Here is a 23,851-nt window from a genome sequence, read left to right as displayed (position 1 = left end):
TATATATATATATATATATATATATACAGCTAAGGTGCATATTGTGACTCAGAGCTTCTAGTAACTACGTTGTGTTGTCAGTGATATTTGCAACTGAAATTGAAATGACTGCACAAATGAATTTTGTTGCTTGTTATGACCAGTAACATGGCACACTTTCATAATGGCACTTAGTACTTCTAACATAGTATTCTACTTTGCGTGTCACTAAAGAGTTCCTTCACAGCACACGCTGCATTAAAAACAGGCACTAAATCATTATTTTAGAATAATGAGGAATATAAAGTTATCATCTGTGTTTCAACTATTTTAGTTACATCTGAAAATTTGTTTGTTATGCTGGCAGAAGATACACCAACCTGTAAGGACTGCTTCACTCCTACCTGCAGAAACAATCTCCTACCAACTCTGAAAAACTCAAACCTGCTCACCACCGGGTACACCACCAGCAGCTCTTTTCCCTTTAAGCCTAAAGGTAAAAGTTCATGCACCTGCAGTTCAGTGGGTTCCTTTTTTTTCTTTTTTTTTTAATTGTGAGGTATTTATTCATTCTTCCTGCTCAGCCTGTGACCTCAGCAGAAACAACCTTTCTCTTACAGGCAAATGCAGCCATGGAGGCTTTTTTGACAAAAGTAGACTTCTGAGTGCCACGGGGGGGATCAACAAAGACACCACCTCATCAATCTTCTCCCCTCACCATTACCTCCATGTGGAAGCTGCAGGTTTGGCTGCCATAGCCACCCAGACTGCCCTGAGAGATCTTAAAGACACTGTGGGCCCCAAGGCCTTCCTGAAGTAAGTTGAGACTAATCCTATGAAATGCTCCAAACGCCTAACGCAGTTCTCTCAGTACTACTGTATGAATCAATGAAAAACATCCGCTGACAGGCTCTTCAGCGTGAGGCAGGCTCCTGCATTGGTGTTTGTCATGGACACCACAGGCAGCATGTTCGAGGAGATCACTGCCGCCCGACTCAGGGCTCACTCCATCATCCAGAGCCGAGCCAGCCGTGCAGAGCAGCCTGGCACCTTTCTGCTTGTGCCCTTCCATGATCCAGGTGACCCCACTCTCACTTTTTGTTGACACGCTTCACAAGCAAATGGAGCTGTAGCACAGCAATTTATTCTTTCAAACAGTTCACATCTTCATCTTTTCCTCGGCTTTACAGACAGCATGACAAGTAGGCACGCTTAAGGGGAAGCATAGGGGAACTTGTCATTTAAGTACGGCAGTTGTGTGTTGGATCATCATGACATCAACACATGTCTGTCGTGTATGTAAAAAACTAAGCACTTTTGCTCTAATTGAATATTTATAACGCAAATCTTGTTTTGTGATATTTAGAATATGAAAATGATCAAATATACAACTAAAACCAAGGGAATGACTGAACATGAACAAAGTTTAATTTCTGATGACCTTATTTCAGTAAATTCAAGGTAAAATATGAGGGTTTGATTGATCTGTCGTCACTTGCATGGGTTTTATCTGCAAGGTTTTTCTATCTTCCTGATAAAAACGCATCATCCACCACAGCTATGTGACCTTCTAAAGCTTTTTATCCTGCAACAATCACCAGTTATCCTATTATTTTTCAAGGAAAAAGCCAAATCATGAAAGTAAATGTTTGTCAAAAAATTATCTTAAGAAAATGCAGCTTACGTTATCATATCATATTATTATCATATGATACAGAACAATAAAACACTCCCCTGCCCTAACCCACTTCTTTTTTATGCTTTCTTAGAACAACAGATACAGAAAAAAACAAATTGTGTAACTGTTAAAGTAATTTGGTATTTGGATCGCATTTGTTATAAAGTCTTTTCTTATAACTTTAATTTTATCGTTTTCACAATAATATATTTCTTTAATTTTAAAGAATTTGGACCAGTTCATGAAGCTGATGATCCAAACCAGTTCATGGAGCACATGGAGACCCTGATGGCTCTGGGAGGAGGAGATGAACCAGAAATGTGTTTTTCTGCCATTCAGGTAAATTTAGAAACTAAAAAATTCAGAGTAAAAAGAACAAAAGCTCATCATTATAATAATATGGAAGCCCTACTGGTGAAATTGTATTTATAGTGACAATGCATCCTAAAGAAATACAGTTAATCTTAATTAAAAAAAAAAAAAAAACAATGGGTGAAGTTAGAAATTATTTTTATGTGCTATTTTTTTGTAAGTCACTCTTTCATGCTTCTTTGAAGGACACGTAGATTCAGTGACACTTTGATAACTCTAAACAAAAAAGTGTTTGTAGATAATGTTTTGTGGCATTACGAACACTATAAAGACCCAGACCTGATTTGCAAAGCAGTTGCTCACCAACTATTCTCTAGTTTTCCTCTAACTCGTGCGTGACAGTCATTTGTATTTAAATCTTCTCTGTCCAATCTGATTGAAGTTGAACTACTTGGCAGAGAGGAAGTGGCTTAGATTATCTGGCCCTGCAAATCTTGCAAAAGTCGAGCTGCATTCAAAAGAATGTCACACTGTCTAGGTTTTTAATTTAATAATTTTTAAAAACCATTTATTGTCTCATATAATGTAGTTGAAACATTATCTTGGAGATAATGTAGCTGAAAATGATGATAAAACAAGTTTGTTTATTTTCCTTTTTTTTCTTTTTATTCCAAACTTTCTAAACTAAAGGCATCATATTTAAACTTTGAAATATATTTTCTTTTATTTGTGCCAAATAGTGTCTAAGTAATAAGTAATGACTTTCTATGACTGTGAAATACAGTTGTAGGTCTCCTTTTTATCCACACGATGGCAGTGTTTGCCAATGTCGTTTGATTTGTGCCTTTGTTTCTGCTCAACACTCAGTTGCCAGGCTTTTTGAAGAAGAAGAAGTGAGTTCTGCACAAAACAAAAATACACATGCTGACGACCTGTGTGTGTGTTCACAGCTGGCCCTCAGTCGCAGCCCACCAGAGTCTGAAATCTTCGTGTTCACTGACGCTTCTCCCAAAGACGCTTATCTCTTTGATGCTGTGAAGGCGCTCGCGCTTGAGAAACGGAGCAAGGTGGGTTCAACTTTAAAGAAGAGACTTTAAAAAAAAAATCCCAGCAATGGAAGCGTTATTGAGATCAACAGATAAGTAAATGTATAACAAGTAAAATATTTTTACTCTTTATAAAAAAATTATTAACATCTGACTTGATTATATGTGGGAACAATATATATTATTATTATTATTAAATGTGTGTTGTTGTTTTTTTTTTAATAATTTGACCTGTTGCTCAAAATCATTCAGCAGATTTGACACTGTCAGAGACAATATGATTGGTTGAAAATTAAATGGCTGTCCTGGGAAGCCAATCAAATGTTAGGAACAATATAAAGCGCAAAAAAATCCAAATAAATACCGAAAAAAATAGTTCGTGACTATTAAATAGTTTAAATATTTCAGTATTTGTACAATTAAAATATATTTAAATAATTATGGAAATATCAGTATTTACATTTATGAGCCACATTATTTAATTTTTTTAATGCTGTGTAGGCCTTGAACAACAAGGCATACACACTGAAAACACAAGCAGACAGCTACAAAGGAAGAGGTATTTGTGTTCAGCTTTGTGGTTGGACTTTCTGCAGATAACATTTCTCCTCACTGAAGAGCAGACACAGAAAAGCAGCAGTAGGAGGAAGAGAAGCAGTAAGAAACCTCTGTCCCCCGATCGCTTCTCTCTCTACTCCTCCCTGTCGCTCGTGTCAGGAGGAATGGCTGTATTCACCACCAACTCTGACATCCACAAAGTCTCCACCATAGTGGAGGACAACACTGCTGTGGACAAGGTAAATAGTTAACTCCATATTTTTTTTTAAACATATCACTCTTCCAGCTGTGAATCAAAGCTGCATACCAAACCATTCTCTTCTTCTCAGGTGACCCTCTTCCGTGCAAAAAGTGATCCAGAGTTAATGTCTGTGCATTCCTTCAGAGTTGACAGCTCAGTAGAAAACATCATCCTACACATAACGGGCACCATGACTGAGTGTATCCTCACCAGTCCGTCAGGTAATGTTTGCACGGTTTCCAAAAGTGTATCATCCAATGCAATGTCAGGAGAACGTATCTGAATATGGAGTTCTATGTCAAGAAGCATATTTTTCTTCTCTTTCTGAGTTAAAAGTCCACACAGTTCACCACTACCTTCTTAGAATTCCTTTTGAATAAATAAATATGTAAAATGTTATTTATGTAGGGCCTTTCAAGCTATAGGTCACAGAGTTGTCCACAAAAAACATCAAAGCCATTAGACATAAGTACATTGAATAGTTAATTAAAAGCTATTGTAAAACAATCTTTTTAAACTCATAGGGGAGAGGGTTGCAGAGTCCTGTAACGTTGCTGAGAAGGTTTTGTCACTTCTAGTTTCCAGCGTTGTATGTGGCACAACCAGCAGACAGTGCTCACATAATCTTAGGGATCTGCTAGAAAGTCCCAACATACATTCTCGTGATTGGCCATTCAAAGCCCGAGATCCTAAAGTGTACCCTGAGGAGTCAGTGCAGGGGGGTGAGTGGTGGTGCGATGTGACAAAACTTCTGTGGTTTGGTCTGCAGTCTGGCTGCTGTGTTCTGTTCAATCTGAAGATGGCTGAGTAACCTGTTAATGTCTTCTCAATTTTCAGACAAAAGACAATCCATACTGAGAGAGCAAGGCCATCTAGCAGAGTTGGAGCACTTCCAGGGTTTTTATCGTATCAAACTCTTGCCTCCTGTTCAGGCTGGTCAATGGAAGCTGCAAGCCAAGAGTGACGATCACCTAACCTTCACTGTGATAGGTAAACAAAAACATATCTACAGTATGTTTTAACATGACCGGAAGTGAAAGGTCAGTCTAAGAAATCTTTGTTTTCTGATTCATGCTACCAGGTGACAGCAGTGTAGACTTCCTGTACTACTTTGCCACTGTGACTAATAATACACACCCAGGTCTTGCCAGAGTGGAGGGCAGTCCTGTGGCAGGTGAAGCTTTGTTTATTTACTGGGTGTTAATGTGTCTCTTTCAAAATTCTGCTACTTTAATGTGTGGTTACCATACATTATATATACATATATATTTCAGGTGCCCCAGCCTTCCTGGTGCTCACAGTGACGGGCCAATCTTCCCCTCCAGAGGGGTCGTTTTACGCGACGCTGCTTGGTGCTGAAGGAGAGAGTCTTCAGGAAGTGAAGCTGAATCAGTCTTCCTCTGTGCCCGCCCACAGCTTGGAGGAGCTTGTGGGCTTCGTGGACTACGTCCCCACAGTTCCCTTCAGTGTTCAACTTGCAGGCTTGGACAGCAGAGGGAAGAAGCTGGAGAGAGTTTCCACAGAGAAGATTCAGCCCACTCACGTTCAGATAAAGGTTAAAAAAAGGGTTATTTTTAATCAATTTGGTATAGCTGAGTTGATTTTCACTGTTTCCATGCTTGTCTCAATCTAAGTTAGTGCTAATCTCAGACAAATGTTCAGAAAATTCCTGCTTGTTTTCAAAAACAGCATATTTTAAAGTGAGTGTAAAAAAACAATCAAGAGTTCAAGTGTAGAATAATTCAGTTTTTGTTTGACCAGTCACACGAAAATTCAAGGTTATCAAAACTTGCCAAGATTCCATAACAAACACTAAAATAACCTTTTAATTTGAAGCCGATCTAGGGACCTTTTCTAGCCATAACCAAATAACTGGACATGTAAATAAACATGTCCAGTTTTGTCCATTTACAGTAATTTAGCTCTATAGTTTTAATAGTTCACTTATCACTTTGTGCATCTCAATCTCCTCAGATGATGTCGACCCCCCAGCTCGTACCAGGCCACCACACAGTGGTGAGCTTCACCATCTACAACCACGGTCCTGCTCAACTTTTTAATATAACAGCTGACGATGACTGGGGTTATCTTCTGACGAGGGGGCCACACAGGTACGCAGACAGAATAGAAATGAATCTGCTGAAGGGAGATTCTTTAACTCTATGTTAGAAATTGTCACTCACGTTAATGCAAATTTGGGCTTTTTGTTAATCAGGTTGTTTGTTAAGGAACAAGGCTCTTCCGATGCAGAGGTGAGCCTCCTCACTCCTGCCACGGCTCAGGCTGGAGCGACTGTGACGCTCACGCTCACTGTTCACGCACTGAACTCACTGGAATCAAACTATGCAGTGGCATTTTTAACTGTGGTCCCTTTGGTGAGCAAAAGAAAGTATTTGATTCATACTTTCAGGCGTTAGTACAGACTCCTCCTTGAATGGTCATTGCCATTGCTTTCTGACAGGATGCTGACAGATCTCCACCGTCTTGCTCTGCTGCATGGATCCAGTCTGACTGTCCGGCGGATTGCACCAAGTCCAGCTGGAGAGTGTCTCTGGTCGTGTCTGATGATGTCCACTCTGGCCTCGCTGCCCTCCAGATGCAGAAAGGCGGCGGTGTTTTGACAGTTTTCAGCAAGCCGCCACCCATGGAGGACAGCTTTGAGGAGGCCCTGCCCGACCTGGAGCATCAACGCCCACACAAAAACAAAACAACCGGCCACCATCGGCATCACCACCACCGCACAGCCAGGTTACGGACAGGGGAGTCCCCTCTGAACGTGTCTGTGTGGAGACTGGCTTCATCGCAGCCCCTGTGGGTCGTGTACACGTCCAGCTGCTGCTCGGCTCAAGCCGAGCTGCTGGTGTGGGACAAAGCTGGAAATATGAAGCGCTGTATTCTGACTTCTGACCAGCAGAGGGGACAGAGTGACACGACCACAGAAATCAGTGGAACCGGACGAGCAGCACTGACGGGCATCGTTTTCCTGTTGGTGGGCCTGCTGTGGTCTCCTCTGATGTAGATCTATGTGATTACAAATGTTTTGCAGCTAACTTCAAATAAATAAAAGTATTCAAATAAATGCTGATAATGCTTTAATGTGAAACGAATAATTATAAAATGCACCAAAGCACCAAATTATAACTTTCCTAATAGGTTATGAAAATTTTTTAAAAGTACTAGATGGTACATTTTAGTGAGAGAAGTATAAGGTAGCAGTTCGAAGCAGGAAGATGGAGAAAGATAAATAATTTTAGAACCTCCCACACCTATTGGCACCACTGGTAAAGATGTGTAAAAAGCCTCCAAATACATGAATCCTTTGTTGCGACAGCATGATCTCTCACCGCAAACTTCTAATGAACGTAATATTTCATTTGAACACACTTATTTAGTGCAACAGGAAAAAATAATGCTTAATAATTACCTTTCAGAACGTTCCTAGTTTCACACTTATTGACACCTCTCCTGTTAATTCTTTGAACAGCTCTCTTTTACCACTAGAACTTAATGGTCTCTTTTTACATGTAAAGTTATTGGAGCCCACTGAGCAAGGGAGATATTTCTCCATTCCTCTTTCTACAGTGTCTCTAACATTCAGATGTGTATTTTCTTCCCTTCAGTTCACTCCACAAATGTTCTCAATTACCTAGCTTTGGGGACTGAGATGGTGATGGAGCTTTTGCTTTCTTTCTGTTAAACCTTTTTTTTTGATTTGGCTATTTTGACAGCTATCCTGTCAAAAACCCAACAATTACTGATCGTTGCGTTCAGTAATCCCAACGATCAGTTGGGTCTCAGAAATGCTCAGGTGTTTCAACGAGCCACACACTCCAAAAAGACTTTACACACCTTTAGGATGGAAACAGGTTCACAGCATCACAGATCATCAAAATTCACAAGATAAACTAAACTTCAAAGTAATATTTACCTTTCTGTGTGTTTGGTTAATATTGTTATGGAGTGAAAGGTGGCTAATAAAAACAAATCACACCATACTCCCTAACCCCCACCCACTGAGAACAAGGCATATTTATACTCAAATCTGTCCGTGGATGTGGTTCTCAATCAGTCCAGTTCGTCCTTTGGTTAATGCAGATCTCTTGACTCGCATTTTGCTGCAGTACATTTGACACAGCACATTTCGCTTGTGCAAAACAGCTAAACAACATAATTATTAACTATTAACATAATTTTATCCTCCTACAATATCTTTTCACATCACTAATTCTCTTTGAAGGCAAAGCAGATCCATCCATCCAATATAACAAAAGGATTTATGAGTTCTCTATCTGGAATTAAAAGCCATTGCTACCAATCTCAATGGGCCCACCTGTTGAAGTGTGTTGAAATGAATGGGCAATATTTTAAGCAGCGCGTTTCGCTGTCCCATTCCTAATTTACATCTGTTTCACAGTTGTCAAGACCTCTACGACGAGCTCTGTAAACAAAACATCGCCGACAGCTTGGAAATAATTTACAATTTCACTGAAAACTGATTAACTGCCCATACAGTTGTTTATTACATGTCTGTGCTACATAGAAAGACAACCAGACACACAGTTCAGAGATCAAGAGAAACTCTGGGTCTAGACCAAACCCGTTGGTATGTTGAATGAAAAGTGTGGCCAGAAAGAGCTTCCACCAGAGGTGGAGGAGAGAGGACACTGGGGAAGCAAGGTGGAGTTTCTCCTGGCCGTAGCTGGAAATGTTGTCGGCCTCGGCAACGTCTGGAGGTTCCCGTACCTCTGCTACAAAAACGGAGGGGGTAAGGTGATGCTGCATTTAAACTGATAATCATGGCTTTACTCTACGATAAGAAAACCTGAAGAAAATTATGTGGAAATCAGTCTGGTCAGCAGCCCGAATTTAAATAATATACAGTATATATAAGTTTTTATAAATTAAAGCCGAGATGAGATGAGATGCATCAGTCAGCTAAATAACAATTTTACAAAAAGTATATTATGAAAAGCTGTAAATTTGGGGATAAAAACTGTATTTGTTTCCCACTGCAAATACCAGAGTAATGAGCTCTATGAAGGGTAAAATAAAACAGGAGATTTGTTCCATGTTTTCTGGGGATTTAAGTGTTTTAAAAGACTTTTTCTTGTCAACTTGAGGTGATGTCTTCAAATCATCCCTGTGAGACTCTCGTAGTTTTAGGGATTGATTGAAACCACGTGAGCAGATTTCTTTTTTCCTCTCTCAGAAAATGAAAAACTGAAAGTAAATAAATAATGAAAAAATGTCTAGGATGTTGCGATTTGTTCAAACAAAGAGTCAAAGTGCAACATTCCTGTTCTCAGGACCAATTGATGATTGTCGAAACGGTCGAAACATTTATTGATTTTAACTCAAGGTTCAAATTCTTCCAGGAGAACATTATCCTTCATGGAAACTTAAAATATTAAAACCTTCCCAAGAAATCTTGTGTATTACTCTATTTAGGGATGTAACCTTTCAGTAATGAGAAACAAGTTGGGAGAATGATCTGCAGACTATGCTCCAGTGGATCCAATGTCAGTGGCTCACCTTTGATTTTATAAATGGTTTTCTGCATTGTTATATTCTAAATATCTTAGGACATTATTTTACTTTACTTTTCTGCCATTAAAACATTTAAGGAGTTGTGTCTTTCTACATTTCCTCATGTTTTAAACGCAAACTTTAGCATATTATGTCAGGATTTTAGTTGAGACGCCAACACAAACAAGTGCATAGTTGAGAAATGGAAGAAATATGATGCAAGGTTTCCTTCCTCTTCACAATGATGCACTATTTTATGTTGGTCTTTCACAACATAAAATTCATACGTTGTTGATTGCAACATGGGAAACTGTTAAAAAAAATTCAACTAGATGAATGTGTTTGGAAAGCTACTATTCAAAAAACATCAAGAAAATGGTTCCAGTACAATGCAAATATCAGAATCTAGTGTCTTAATTTGTTGTTTTGATCCTCTCAGCCAAGTAGCTGATTATTTTTGTAAATATCAGGTGCATTCTTGGTGCCATATCTGGTTTTTGTGGTGACCTGTGGCGTACCTCTGTTCCTGCTGGAAACAACCATGGGCCAGTACACCCAGGAGGGGGGCATCACCTGCTGGAGGAAGCTGTGTCCGCTAGCAGAAGGTAAGCCCTGCAGGACTTTACTCTTTGGAAACAGAGAAAGTAAAACATCATGAACAACTCACTGATAAGGTCAAAATATAAAATGGATGGTTCTCCTGCAAATAGAAGCTTAGAGTCACAGCAGCAAATTTAGAAATATTTAATCAAATCTTAAAGGAGCCCTTTCAGATTGTTTGCCTGCACTTGTCAAATGCTAACAAGATTGCTGATGTGTAGGACTTTCCTGAGGGTTCAAACATTAACCTGATTTAAACAGTTTTCTAACTTTACTTTTGTGTCTAAGTGGAATATCTCACTTCAGGCACTGGATAAATCGAGGCTTTTGTTGTTTTCTGTTCTGCAGGTATAGGCTTTGGAGGACAGCTGATCCTCTTCTACAGCTGCATGACGTACATCATTATTCTGTCCTGGGCTTTGCTCTATTTCATCTTCTCCTTCAGCTCCCAGCTCCCCTGGGCCAGTTGCAACAACTACTGGAACACAGGTTGCATGCAAATGTGTTAAAAATGTTCCTTGCCGTCAGACGCAACATAATCACAGAAGCATAGAGACAGACCTTTTTCACCACCATCTTTTTCAGAGGACTGTGTGGACTTTTCAACAAACAGCACCTCCCAGTGGACCAACGGGACTAATTCCACCTCAGCGGCCACAGAATTCTGGGAGTAAGTAAAGCTAAGGAAGCTGCTCAGCTACTTATGAGGCCGATATGAAATGCGTTTGTGATTTTTAGACGGCGTGTCCTGGCTATCTCAGGGGGAATTGAGGAGGTGGGCAGCATCAGGTGGGAGGTGCTGTTGTGCTTGATTGTAATGTGGATCATCTGCTACTTCTGCATCTGGAAAGGAGTCAAGTCCACAGGAAAGGTTAGATGATCCTTTTTTACAGAATCACTGGTGCTGCATTTATAAGCAGAAAAAAGTCTAAAATACATGTAGTTTTAGCTTAATATTTTTAGTTTTTCAGAACGTGTACGAAGCTTCAGTTGTTGATCCATGCCCTCTAATTACCTTTGGATATAAATAATATGTCACTCAGAAGACTATTTTCTGTAGTCAGCATTTGAAATGGAAGAATTTGTTTTAAAACCACACACAGTGAGGATAAAGGAGTGGTACAGGAGCTAAACAAGCCACTCCAACACAGAATGGTATCTTATGGTCACCATGACAACCGGTAGAAACAAAAGCCAGTGGTTTGAAGTACATGGCAGGTAAGAAAAATAAGGAAATTTTTTCTGAACATCACATAAACGTGCAAATTGTTCCACATTCACTGTTGTGCTTAGACAAGAATGATTTTTCAGAATGCAGAAAAAAAATCTACTCAACCTGACTTAACTTTTATCAGAATTTCAGTGAAATTATGCCACAGCTTATTGCTACCACATAATACACATGACTGTCAAAGATGCCAAAAATGTAGAAGGTGCTATTCAAAGTTTGGCTTCAAATTGTCAGCTTATGTTTCCCCTTTTTTCAGGTGGTGTACTTCACTGCCACCTTCCCGTATGTCATGTTGGTAATCCTTTTGATCCGAGGACTGACTCTTCCCGGCGCTCTTGAAGGAGTCCTTTATTATCTTCTTCCTGAACCGTCACGACTCACTGACCCCCAGGTAGGCTCTGAGGGACGAAAGACTGAAGAAAAGCTGAGTTTTGAGACAAACGTGGCCACTGATGCTGTTGTTGGGGCAGGTGTGGATGGAGGCCGGCGCACAGATCTTCTTCTCCTACAGTGTTGGGGTCGGCTCTATAACCGTATTGGGCAGCTACAACAAACACAATAACAACTGCTACAGGTAGAACAGCTTGTTGGTGCCAATAGGCATTCTGCATCTCTGCTGAAGTTTATTATCCATGTATCAAGTACAATGAATGTGGCATTGCTCTGTTTTGTTAGGGACTGCCTGTGGCTGTGTTTCCTGAACAGTGGCACCAGTGTTGTAGCTGGGTTTGCCGTGTTCTCTGTGCTGGGTTTCATGGCTCATCAGCAAGGCATTCCCATTGCAGAGGTGGCCGAGTCAGGTGCATATTTACACATTTTCAGACATACGTAACGTCATCCTTATGGAAGTTCTGTGGGGACGTTTTTTTTTTCTCTTTTATTTTTAGCAGGGACAGGAAACCAGGGCAGAGTTGATGGAAAAATGGACGGGGCTGATTTCAGGGCAATCCTCAAAGAAACTTGATAGTGACTGCAAAAACTAAGACTAAGTTTCACCTTCTCAGCTGGACAAAATCCCTGCAGCCTGAATCATTATAGAATGGTTGACTCTACATATTGTTGATTAAATACAAATATTGTGCAAGTTATATTTAGCATGTTTTTATTTTCAAAACTCAAAATGAGAACCTTTCCCAGTTTTTCTTCCACCCCTCAAAGTTACTCACCCACCGGCGTTGATCCGTGACATAAAACCCCAATTGGTTGTGGTTGTAACATGACAACATTCCAAATTGATCTTACATGAAGGACTGAAACTTTCACTGTTTCCAGGAAGCAAATGTCATTGCCCTAAACAATTAAGTTCTGTTGGAAAAAAAGAACAAAAAATGTCTTTGCAAAAATTTCTGTTTATTCGTTTTATAAAACTCCACAGTGTTATTAGTTTGGTTTTTACCTGGTAGGGCAGTTAATGGATTAATTAAAGCATATTAAAAGAAGGAGATTATTAAATCATCACTTTGACTTTGTTTTCCAGGTCCAGGCCTGGCATTCATCGCATACCCTCAGGCGGTGGCCATGATGCCTCTGCCCCAGCTCTGGTCCATCTGCTTCTTCGTCATGCTCATCCTCTTGGGTCTGGACACACAAGTAAGCTGCTCAGGCAACTGAAGGAGGATCATAAGTATTCATCTAAACATGTAATTCTGTTATTGCCTGCTCTCTGCTCAGTTTGTCGCCATGGAGGTGGTGATGACGTCCATCATTGACATGTTTCCCAGAGTTATGCGACGGGCAGGACGCCGGGAGATCTTCCTCCTGTTCTTCTGTCTGAGTTGCTTCCTCTCTCAACTCGTCATGATCACCGAAGTCTGTGTTCAACGTTAAAACTTTAATGTTTTATACCTTTCAATACTGAATCGTTCTTCTGCAATTGTTTTTGTCATAAGTGTGAGGTCAACACTTGGAAGAAACCGTCTTTCATACATTTAAAATAAGAAAGTGATTTTCTTTTTTTTCTTTTTTTTTGCTGTTGTTCCAAGGGGGGGATGTTTGTGTTCCAGCTGTTTGACTACTATGCATGCAATGGAGCCTGCATCCTCTTCCTCTGTGTGTTTGAAACTCTGTCCATGGGCTGGGTGTTCGGTACGTACACTGATGCGATGGATGTTTTAATGTGTTTAAATTGTCAAAATTGGAAAGCTCTGATATGGAGAGATTGTGCAGTGAGGAAAGGTCAAAGTTCCCTCTTTCTCAAAATATCTTTTGTGTAATTCAATAGGAGACTAGAAGATGTTCTATTGGCAAAAGAAGGATATACAAACAAAATATTGTGGACCACCTGATTTCATATAAAAAGTATTTTTCAACCTTGCTGTCTCACTGCAAAAGATTACATAGATTGAAGGTTGGATTATTTCAAATTATGCTACTGCAATGCAAGATTAAATAGTTTTACTTTAGTTGGGGTCTTAATAATTGTAAAATGTTATTTACACATTGTAAACCTATAAAAGAAATGACTGATTAACTGTTAAATGTTACAACACGACTTTCAAACAAGTGCAATACAGTCCCATCAATATGTAATTATTTAGGGGCAGATCGGTTGTATGGCATCATAGAGGATATGACAGGGATGAAGGCCAATCCTTTCTTCAAAATCTGCTGGCTTTACCTCACACCACTGGTCTCGCTGGTGAGCCACCTGTCTCTCTGTCAGAGTGCTTTTGGTCACTGGATCAGATGTGAACTGTTGAATTCAGCAATTATTTATTCTTAATTTCAAACCAGAGTCTAACTAACCCAATCTTGTTTGCCCTTGCAGGGATCTTTCATATGTTCCTTAGTCGAGTATCAGCCTCTGACCTTTAATCGCTGGTACGTCTACCCGTCCTGGGCTTACGTGTTGGGCTGGGTGCTGGCCCTCTCCTCCATCCTGCTTGTGCCTGGGTGGGCACTTTATAAGATGATGACCGCAAGCGGCACACCTAGGCAGGTGAGAAAGCATAGCAATGTTTTATTCCAATTACATTTAAGATTTTTTTTTTTATTGTAAAGAATTTCCAAACTGTGGAGAAATTCTGCTAGGATTTGGAGAGTACTGATGAAATGAAAATGAATGCCACAAAAGTTTATGAAGAAGTGTCAGATAACTTTTTGCAGATTTACATCTCCTGTAGATGCTGATAACCCTGATTAAAAACATGTTAGATAAAGGATATCTCTACATTCCTATTCTGTAAAGTTACATTACAAAGTAGATTTTTAAACTATGAACATCTTTTGTTAAGGAATGTATTTCATATATTAACCCTGATGTGGCAAAAATCAGCAGTAATAACACAGCAACAGCATAGTCTAGTAGCAAACATGTTCCTTTGAACTTACCGACGCAGATCTTCTTTACTGTTTTGCAGCGCCTCCAGTACTTGTGCCAGCCTGCTCTGAGTGACTCACCAACTCAAATAAGAGGAGCTGAGCTACAAAACAAGGGTGTTGACCTGATGCAGCCATTCATGGCCAACTGACAGCAGATGTACGGTCTGATGTACTGATGGAACTCCTTAAAATTACAATTTAACACGTCAACCAGCCTCACCTGTTGCTCTCCTGTGACGTAAAACAGCCACAAATAAAATCTGCTTCATGTCATCACCTTTAGAAATAACCCACGTTTTAACAGCACTGCCTCAACCGTGTTCAAGGTGACTCAGAGTTTGTTGTTGTTTTTTTTTCTTTACATTCTTCAGATCTGCTCTTTATGAGATTTCATTCTGAACTTTCTTTTCAGATAATCTCCTGTGTTCAGCATTTTACTTATTCAGTTACCTTTTTTTTTTCTTTTGTGACTCAGACACACAGCCTAGTCAATGAAATAACTGGAAAGAGTACGAAGATGATGTACTCAAGTAAGAGTACAGTTACTTTGATCAAATTTTACCTAATTACGAGTTACCAGTCTAAAATGTCACTCAAATAAAAATAAACAGTACCTCATTAAAATCTTACTTTAAGTAAAAGTTACCTTGCTTCTTGTTTATGAGCAGAAGAAAGTTTCACTTATGTATTTCACAATGGAAAAGAGGAGATATTGGTGTACTTTTGATTAAAGAAGCAGCTTCATAAAGAGAAATACAACATAAAATTCAACATATAATATATATCTCCATGAGATATATATATATATATATATATTTTTTTTTACAAAGGCACCTGTCTTCCAATTGATGCAACAACGAAGGGATCTGATCACTAACCCACAAAAGGATCAATGCTGTTTGATTTTGTATATTTTATTTATTTTAGCTTTTTTCTACTCATTAATGGATATGATTTCAAATGTAACTGAGTAAAATACTTTACTCAAAACATGCACAAGTAAATGTTTTTCCAAATACATGCAAATTGTGCTGAATTGCAATAATGCTGAACATAAATCTTCTTGTTTTGGTACTAAGATTTACTTTCTTGAACTGATACTTAAGTTGTTTTCGGAAAAGTTTCTGTTATCAAGCTTGTGAGCACTTACTGTCTTATCTGCAGCATTTTGTTATCGGTGTTAAAAGTTAATTGTTTCACTAGGCTGAAGCTAATGACTAGTTTGAGGGGAACCCAGGACCAAAGCTGAATTCTCCCATCCCTGAAACATCTGGAGTTGATGTGAACTACACAAATCTTTAAACAATCCTTACTTTTGCATTGGGTAAATGGGAATTTCCACTGAAAATGGAGGCAAGAGGCAATACAGTAGCACTAGTGTTCCTGTGAGAAGTGTACTCAAGAGTGGAACATGTAATATGTTTTCTGATAATTAAGTGCAAAATGGGTTAAACTAATATAAATAAATGCTTTTTTTTTCATTTTCACCCTGTGTTGCAAAGACCTGAAACACTTTACAAGTTTCAAACAGTAGAATCACTGGTGGTCCACAGCTTTCTACTACTTCATGTGCCAATAAATCAACAGCTTCTGTGCAAATAACCGTTCAATGCAAACCTTCCCTGTTTATATTTTCTTTCCAGAAAGAAAAGATGTGTTGTAAGTATATTATCACCCCATACACACACTTAGCTTCAGCCTCTAGCACCAACTAGTCTGAATTTACTCTGAGACGTCACATTGCCTTTGACGAGCCTCACTTCAAAAATCCTGAAATATTCCATTAAATCTTAAGTTCTCTGAATCTGATCATTTAAGGGCAAGGGGAATTATATTTAAAGTCAACAGAAAATAATATTAGTGCGTTTAAAAAAAAACACAGAAATGGGATAAAAATACATATTTGAATAACAGGAAAACAGTATTTTTATCCATCAACAAATGATATTTCTGTGTGATTTATTAGAACCCACACAGTTTTTCTTCATGGGTTGATGAGACACATTGTAGAAATATTCACAGACACACAAACAGAGAAACATTTCACAAATTGCTGTATTTAAATAGCTTACAATTCTGAAAAATTCTCCAAAAACCTCTTGAAATGTGAAAACTGGCCGTCAGGCCTGCCTGTTGTATCCTCAAATAACACTTTTACTCCCAGCTGATTACTGACCATTATTTATGTAAAAGCTTTTTGTATCAGTTTATGATACACTGAATAGCATTATTATTATAATTTTACAAAAGGGGACAATAGAGACATAGCATTAACATAATTCATGTTACATCCAAACAGTAAGAATGTTTTTATATTTTCTGTATCTTATGGGTTTTCATTCATTTAGTCTCAGCTCTAAACCAATTCGCTTTAGTACTCAATGGAAGTACGAGAATGAGAGTTTTAAAGGTCATCCATCCATTGTTTATAACCTCTTGTCCTAACCTAACCCCCAATAAACAGTCAAACTTTTAAACTTACACTGAAAAGTGTTTAAATGAGTGAAGTAAAAGTCCAAAAACCAAAGAAAACTGTGAAAAATCCCCCCAAAAAAAAAAAACAGTCAGCAGAGATGACAGCTGCTACATAAGAGTATGGTTCATCAAATGATTTTGAAATGCTGCTCATTTATTCTGTGCATGTCTTAAAAAGAGGTTAAGCAAAGTGATCACATATCATCTGAAGCACACTGTAGCGTTATTAATAAAAGTCTACAATACACAATGACACGCAGCAAACCAAGCTCAGACTATCAACACACAAACAAAAATACCTGACAAGGCGCTTTGCTATAGACTAAATAAGATACTGAGTGGCAGATACTTGGTATCTTGAAGCAAAGAAACAAACAGTGAAGTAGTTTGACATCCAGCTGAGGCTGGTTGACAGACTGCCCACCGTCTTCATCTGTAACAAACTGACTCCTACAACATTAGATGTAGCTGTGATTCATTTTAAAAACTAACACAGCCTAATGTTGCTTATAAAGGTTGATGTTAAATTGTTTAGTGTATATTTTAGTGATGGGCGGTTCTGCTTATCTACTGACAGTATATTTGTGGCTTGAATTTGACACAGTAAAAAAAAAAATCAAGGCCTTTTTTAAAATACCACAGAAATCCAAGGAGGTTTTCAGAATTGCTTAGTTTTTGGCACAGCTTTTTTTTTTTTTAAACAGGCACCCAAATGGGACCGCTGTCCCACTTGTTCTGAATCCAGTTACTTTATTCCTCTTTTTCATGAGTTGAGTTTCATGAGTTTTAAATTGGAGTTTGAATTGATTATTTTTGAATCGGTTTCCAAAAGTCAAGTAAACTCAGTATGTTGGATTTTAAAAGAGATGCTTCACAGTGACCATATTATAGTGAGTTCAGGTGAGGAGGGGCAGGAAGTACTGTGCACAAGTCTAAAAGCACATTGTGATTCATTCAGTGGTGAGGAGCAACAGTTCTCCAGGATTTCAGTCACCTTTTTTCCTTTTCCACCCACACTTAATCTTATCCAATTCTACAGGTTTGTTGCAGTAAATGTGCTTTAATTACAGCACCCAAGAAGGCATTACTTTTAAGGAGAGTCACTGCTTTTTATCTTAGAAAAAACTTTCTTTTTTTTTTCTTTTTTACTTATTTCACATCTCTGATCTAGACATATCTCACAATAAGTATTTCTAGCCTGTCAAATTATCCAAACTCCTGAAAAAATCATTTTGATTCCAGCTTGAAAGGCAAGAAGAAAATGCCAGTGAAGGTGAATATTTAGGTAAGGCACAGCAGCCAGGCTAGTTATCTCAATCTTTGAAGGCACTGCAGATCATCCTAACCAGTAGAGCTGTCAGGAGACATCATGGTCACAACGCCTGGAGATCTTTCTCTGATCTCAACTTTCTCGTCTTGGTTTACCTGAGATTGCTCTGAGCTGGTGTTAGAAAGGCATGAGCCTTCAGCAGCTTGCAGTATTTTTATGCTACCTAAAGAAATACTTTGTGGTTGACTGACTGGATCTGGATGTAATGGCTTCTGAGATTTGAGTGTCATGTTGAGGTTGGGATAGCTACCAGACTCCGTCATGGCCTGACACACATGTTCCCAGGCTGTGACACCGTTAAGGCTGTGGGCTGGGTTGCTGACAGCCTGGCAGAGTAGCTCTGTGTGTTGACGCAGCTGGGAAATGTCCTGCTCAGTGCTGTTGCTCTGGCGAAGGAGCTCCTTTGTACGCAAGGTAATGTCCAACAGACCTGACTGTCTGAGAAGTTCTACCGTGTTGAGGAATCGCCAATGGGGAGGACTAGTGGTGATTTTCCTCTGACGTCCTCCGTCTGAGTGATCAGAGGGCGCAGTGTGCAGACTAGAGATGGATAGAGATCCTGGGGTTGTGGACGAAATGGTGAAGGTGGAGGAGGACAAACTGTTTCTGCTTGACAAGGTAGTCAACAGGACAGAGTTTGAAACTGTCGACTGGTTGTGATGATGTTCCTCCGACTGACCTGTAGTTACTGAATTGTCTTCAGTCTTGCGTTCAGTGCATATCCTCTTGCTCAAATATTGGGATTCCTGGTTTGATAAAGACTTGTCAGGTGGTTTCTTGGTAGGATGTGGCGCTATGCGAGGGTAAGAGTTAAGAATAGGAAGGTAGGTGTTTTTTATTTTATTTCCTGTGACTCTCGAAGTTTGGGATTTGAAAGGCTTGATGAGCTGAATCGATGCTGGCACAAAGCTTGGCTGATCCAGGCTGATCATATGGTTGCTTTTCCTCGTGCTGTTATTTACATGCAACTGATTTCTTTTCAGGGTTGTGGCTGGCTGTTGGGTGAAAGAACAGAGAAAAGAAGAAAGCAGCTATATCATTCAGGAATAAACATGGCACGGAGGAAGTAAGTTGTTCAAAAAGCTATGTATTGTAAGAAGGCTGTACCAAACTGTGGTTCAAGGAACAATTGAAAACATTTTCACAGATAGGTTGAACTTAAATTGATAGACTTTAAAACAAACTCTTGACCTCAAAAACAGCTTCCTACTTTTGTTCCTACAGGTTTTAATTTATTTCTGTTTCCATTTGCATATGTGCGACTAAACCTCTTTACTAGTGTAATTACCTTGATGATGTAGATGGGTTGGTGAACCTGTTTGGTTGCCATTACAGCAGGATTTCCAGTATTTCTGCCACCATGTACTTTACATTGACCAGTTTGTGGAGCTTCTGCATATTCTACCAATCTCCGCTGACTTTTGGTGCTCCTCTGGTCCTCAATGTCTGTCTGCTGCCAGTCGGAACCGTCTGGGAGTCAGAGAATACAGAATGAGGTAACAGGGTTCAAATCTTTGTCAAGCATCTTGGGAAAAAAAAACAAAAAAAAACTTCTGCATCTCATAAAATGCTCAGTTGTGACTAATTATGTGATGAATCTGAATCTGTTTTCACAATCAATTTAGTGTATTTGTATAGCACATTTCAGCAACACGGCAGGTCAAAGTGCTTTACATAGTGAAAGCACATGGGATATTATAGTCAACAATTGAATATGTTGGACAATGTTCCACGTATTATGATTCAAAAGCAACTCTAAACAGGTAGGTTTTTAGTATAGATTTAAAAGGAACTTGGTGTTTCAGCTGTTTTGCAGTTTTTGGTTCTGGGGATGCAGAGCAGACCAAAACTAGAAGACCTGAGATCTGGAAGGTTGATACAACAACAAGGCTTGTTGTTGTATCAACAATGTAATGTACTTAATTTATTGTGGTGCTAAGCCGTTCAGTGATTTGTAAACAAACAACAGTATTTAAAATCTATTCTCTGAGCTTCAGGGAGGCTGTGTAAGGATTTTAGATCTCATTTCGAAGTTTGGAAAAGCTTATAAACGATCCATAATAAGTCTTAGCTTTGACTAATGCATTAATATTTGAATGTGAATTTGGCTTTTAATTCTGTTCAATAATTGAATCTACTTTATGATCGGATGCCTAATGCGATAGGCTAAGCAAGGGTTTTAAGATGCAGAAAAGAGGAAAAACGTTTGGATGACTAAGGCTCCAAGAGGTCTAATCAACTTGCCAAGATCTGCTTGTGCTACATATGTTTATCTGGAGTATAATTCCTGCAACATTTGCATCTTGTTTTCCTTGGTGTCATATAGCTCCAAATACAAAATCCCCGACAGACGAAATTTGAACCAACAGCCTTCTACTCTGAGTTATCTTCTGGCCAGAACAACGTCTGTTTTGTTGAGATTTCCTGTAGATGTAGTCTGCAGGAAAACATCCTTAACACAGATTTTTTGATATATTGTGAGGTTGGCTTATTTGTGTACATTAATGTGGTTTTACATAGCTTATTAAGGCTATATGCACACATTTACCGCAGACACTTTAACTCACCAGAATACCCGGAGTCTTTTTCTGAGCTGCAGCTGGAGCCTCTTCTGTTAGAATCAACTGCATGCTTCGGGTCACGTACTGTCAGCAAGGTATTGCTGTTGCTCTTATCTTTCGCATTCTTGCTTGATGGTGCACAGGGACGGTTTTCCCTGAAACAAAGCTGCTCTTTCGGCATGACGGCCCTTAAAAAAAAAAAAAAAAAAAAAGAAAAAAAAAAGTGGTTTTTACTACAAGATAAAACATTTTGGTAAAAAGTTTCTTGCAATAGTTTTAATATCACTGAAACTTAACCAAGTTTACCATGTTGCAACCACAAGCTTTTATGTAGTTTATTGAGATTTTAAATTATAGACCTAAGCAGTGACTAGAACTGAAGTGAGTGGAAGAGAAAAGATCAATTTAAATTTTTTGTATTCAGGTGCCTTTACTCTGTCAATGTCCAGTGGAAATAACTGCTTTGGGAAGTTACATAAGTAGTAATTAGAGGAATTTCAGTATATCTGTTCTGTGAAGACATCTAAGGTTTGTAAGAGAATAGCTATGAAGAAACAGCATCAGGAAGACTAAGGGACACAAAAAACAAATTGAGGTTAAATCTGTAGAGGTTTACAGCAGTGTCAACATCTCATGAAGAACCATTCAATCTATTATCTCAAAAGACATTATAAGACAGCTTCAAAGGTAAAAAGGTATGGTTGTCTGTCTAAACTAAGGCGCTGGGCAAGTGGGGCATTACTCTGTCGTTGTCCTCTTATTTTAATTTGATTAATACAGTTTTTCTTTTTTTAAACATGCGTTTATTAATTTTATTCATAGCTACAATGATGCTGAGGGTATAACAGGTCTAAACAGAGAACAGCTTTTCTAAAGTTTCGACAATTACTTCCCTGTGGAACTGAAAGTTATTAATTTAATTTTAAAGTTAAAAGTAAATTAATAGCTTTCAATTCCACAGGGAAGTAATACAAAAACAACTGAATTAATCCTCTAACAATTGGACATGACCTGGTATCTTCCTATTATCTTTCGGCGTCGAAATAAACAAAAAAATCTATTATAATAATTAGCTGTGCATATATTCCATCTTTACCTGTCACAGGGCATTTAGAGCATAAAAATGCGTCGCTTGATTTATCGAAGCTTTCTCCACTCGTGTTTACGATATAATCAGCGGCGGTGGTTCCGTGAATGCACCACACAGTTCCTTCCTGCCCCTGTTGTGTTATGTAACATTCAACTTTAAGACCAGCCCTCTCTTAGACGCTTCCTTTCGCACTGCTCCTCTCATGTACACATAAATCAACACATTAGACAGACCCTGGGCAAATTTAAAGCTGAAGCCCCAATGTGGGCTTTGCAATATTGTGAAAAACAAAAAAAGTTGCAGTAGAATATTAAACGCATCTGTGGAAATAGGTAATACAGCACGTTTTCTCCCAAAAGCAGTATTGAACTTACCTTCAGATGTAAAACAGTCGATTATATCACGATAATGGTCGTTTCCTCCTTCATCAGAACAGTTTTACAAAGTCAACAAATAGGTTAGCCAACAGCGCCATGTTGCAGCTGTTAACAGACGGATTTACGGCATTAAATACATTTATTGCTCTTTGATACACAGGCTACGCCAAGTAATGAACTAAACAGAAATGGGCTGAGATTCTGCAACATCTGTTGTCAAACTGGAGAGGCTAACAAAACAACATCCGATAACCTTCAAAATAAAAGTCTCAAATAACTCAAACTATGAAAACAGCCGCCAGGATCTCGTGATAAAATACTATTTTTGATTATTTTCTGTGCAGGTTATTATTACGGTCAACGGTTTTTATAATCCAGTTAGGAGTTAGTAAAAAAAATAAATAAATAAATCTGAACGTGTCCGTCTTTTGTTTTGAAATGCAAATAAATAAATAAATAAATCTGAACGTGTCCGTCTTTTGTTTTGAAATGCAGACGCTGTTGTAGGAAACTTAATGACACCGTTTTCACATGAGAAAAGTGGCATGTTATGTCATTTGATCATGCGTGGACTCAAAATTCTTGTTTTCAAAAAGGAAATAAACTGTCAGAAGCATAACTAAATCTCGATTTCTGTCAGTGTGCCGTCAACTAACTGCACTAGTTTGACTACATGCAAGGCAAAACAAACGGTTTTTTACCGGAGCACAGCGCTCATTGGTCAATGAGACAACTACAACAACCAATCATATAATAGTGCACGTACAGTTGGCATAGAGTCGAGCTCCCCACGGTCAAGACTCAGAATTTTATAACATAAATTCAAGCATAAACACCTTTAAGCTGGTTTGACTTTATAATTTGTCATGAAATACACTCTGTTCTTCAAATATCTTTTTTTTTTTTTTGCTTAAAGTATTGAGTTACTCTTAAGTGTATTGAACAGTTTTACGTGTTATATAAAATCTGGCATAGTCAAGGCAAATGTACAGTTATATGGACAGTTATGTATGTTATATGAACAGTTTTCCTGTCTTGATTGCAAACTGACCATTTGTTGCATACTTTCCCCTTCCTATTTTCTGTCCATTTACTCTTCAATAAAGGCCTAAAACATTGTAAAATGTTAAAAGTTAATGCCTACAAGATTGTTGAACAGTTGTCCAGCAGACAGTTATTGACAATCTCTATGAAGAGACCAAAACAAAATTTAAGAAGCTGGCCTTTTAAAGTGTATTTAAGCATAAGAATAGAAAGTTAAGTGAAAGAAAAATGTAGTGTAAAAATGTACACCAACAGTGATAGAAGCCCCAAGACATTTGCATTGATACATTTCATACAGATTTTTTTTTACATAAAAATTAATATTTTGTAGAACTGTTTTCCATAAAATTTGTCTTTCCTCGTGGCATGAGTCATTTTGTGAAGTGCACTTGTCCATACCAGATCAAAACACATTACTGCCAGTAAGGAGGGGGGAAAAAAAAAAAAAGTTTGCTAAAAAAATAAAATGAATATTTTTGGGT

At 38.5% G+C, this 23,851-nt stretch overlaps 3 protein-coding genes across 5 annotated transcripts in view; 2 read left to right on the top strand and 1 right to left on the bottom strand.

Moving 5' to 3' along the window:
* vwa7 (von Willebrand factor A domain containing 7) overlaps window positions 1–6,918 on the top strand; it is a 9,740-nt gene extending 2,822 nt beyond the window's left edge. For both annotated transcript variants that reach the window (XM_007562804.2, XM_007562806.2), the window contains exons 5-17: window positions 347–475; window positions 600–795; window positions 889–1,058; window positions 1,884–1,996; window positions 2,920–3,036; window positions 3,612–3,812; window positions 3,903–4,035; window positions 4,652–4,804; window positions 4,896–4,988; window positions 5,089–5,369; window positions 5,789–5,925; window positions 6,030–6,189; window positions 6,276–6,918. In XM_007562804.2, coding sequence (XP_007562866.1) covers window positions 347–475; window positions 600–795; window positions 889–1,058; window positions 1,884–1,996; window positions 2,920–3,036; window positions 3,612–3,812; window positions 3,903–4,035; window positions 4,652–4,804; window positions 4,896–4,988; window positions 5,089–5,369; window positions 5,789–5,925; window positions 6,030–6,189; window positions 6,276–6,833 — 2,441 coding nt within the window. In that variant the 3' untranslated portion in view covers window positions 6,834–6,918. The remainder of the gene's footprint in view (window positions 1–346; window positions 476–599; window positions 796–888; window positions 1,059–1,883; window positions 1,997–2,919; window positions 3,037–3,611; window positions 3,813–3,902; window positions 4,036–4,651; window positions 4,805–4,895; window positions 4,989–5,088; window positions 5,370–5,788; window positions 5,926–6,029; window positions 6,190–6,275) is intronic.
* Window positions 6,919–7,584: 666 nt separating this feature from the next.
* LOC103145385 (sodium- and chloride-dependent GABA transporter 2-like) lies at window positions 7,585–17,583 on the top strand. Its single transcript, XM_007562803.2, has 14 exons — window positions 7,585–8,579; window positions 9,811–9,945; window positions 10,289–10,429; window positions 10,526–10,610; window positions 10,679–10,811; window positions 11,428–11,562; window positions 11,642–11,745; window positions 11,847–11,971; window positions 12,649–12,761; window positions 12,843–12,980; window positions 13,154–13,256; window positions 13,709–13,809; window positions 13,939–14,109; window positions 14,531–17,583. The coding sequence occupies exons 1-14, from the start codon at window positions 8,420–8,422 to the stop codon at window positions 14,639–14,641; spliced, it is 1,755 nt and encodes a 584-aa protein (XP_007562865.1). The 5' UTR covers window positions 7,585–8,419; the 3' UTR covers window positions 14,642–17,583.
* LOC103145384 (CLOCK-interacting pacemaker) lies at window positions 17,101–22,756 on the bottom strand. Of its 2 annotated transcripts, none has more exons than XM_007562802.2 (4): window positions 22,323–22,756; window positions 20,865–21,046; window positions 19,586–19,767; window positions 17,101–19,292 (listed from the first exon to the last, which is right to left on the bottom strand). In XM_007562802.2, the coding sequence occupies exons 2-4, from the start codon at window positions 21,037–21,039 to the stop codon at window positions 18,309–18,311; spliced, it is 1,341 nt and encodes a 446-aa protein (XP_007562864.1). In that variant the 5' UTR covers window positions 21,040–21,046; window positions 22,323–22,756; the 3' UTR covers window positions 17,101–18,308. The 2 variants fall into 2 exon arrangements, with proteins under 2 accessions (XP_007562864.1, XP_007562863.1); XM_007562801.2 differs by lacking the exon at window positions 22,323–22,756 and adding an exon at window positions 21,955–22,246.
* Between the last annotated feature and the right edge of the window lie 1,095 nt (window positions 22,757–23,851).

The sequence above is a fragment of the Poecilia formosa genome, unplaced genomic scaffold, assembly GCF_000485575.1.
Source record: "Poecilia formosa unplaced genomic scaffold, Poecilia_formosa-5.1.2 Scaffold141, whole genome shotgun sequence".
NCBI lineage: Eukaryota > Metazoa > Chordata > Actinopteri > Cyprinodontiformes > Poeciliidae > Poecilia > Poecilia formosa.
This window is presented reverse-complemented; position numbering and strand designations above follow the sequence as displayed.

Coding starts and splice junctions, on each gene's coding strand:
- LOC103145385 (XM_007562803.2), top strand. CDS start 8,420: ATGTTGAATGAAAAGTGTGGCCAGAAAGAGCTTCCACCAGAGGTGGAG. Junction 9,946..10,288: donor GCTGTGTCCGCTAGCAGAAG/GTAAGCCCTGCA, acceptor TCTGTTCTGCAG/GTATAGGCTTTGGAGGACAG. Junction 13,257..13,708: donor GTCCATGGGCTGGGTGTTCG/GTACGTACACTG, acceptor GTAATTATTTAG/GGGCAGATCGGTTGTATGGC.
- LOC103145384 (XM_007562801.2), bottom strand. Junction 19,768..20,864: donor AAAAGACTCCGGGTATTCTG/GTGAGTTAAAGT, acceptor TCTGACTCCCAG/ACGGTTCCGACTGGCAGCAG. Junction 19,293..19,585: donor AACCCATCTACATCATCAAG/GTAATTACACTA, acceptor TTCACCCAACAG/CCAGCCACAACCCTGAAAAG.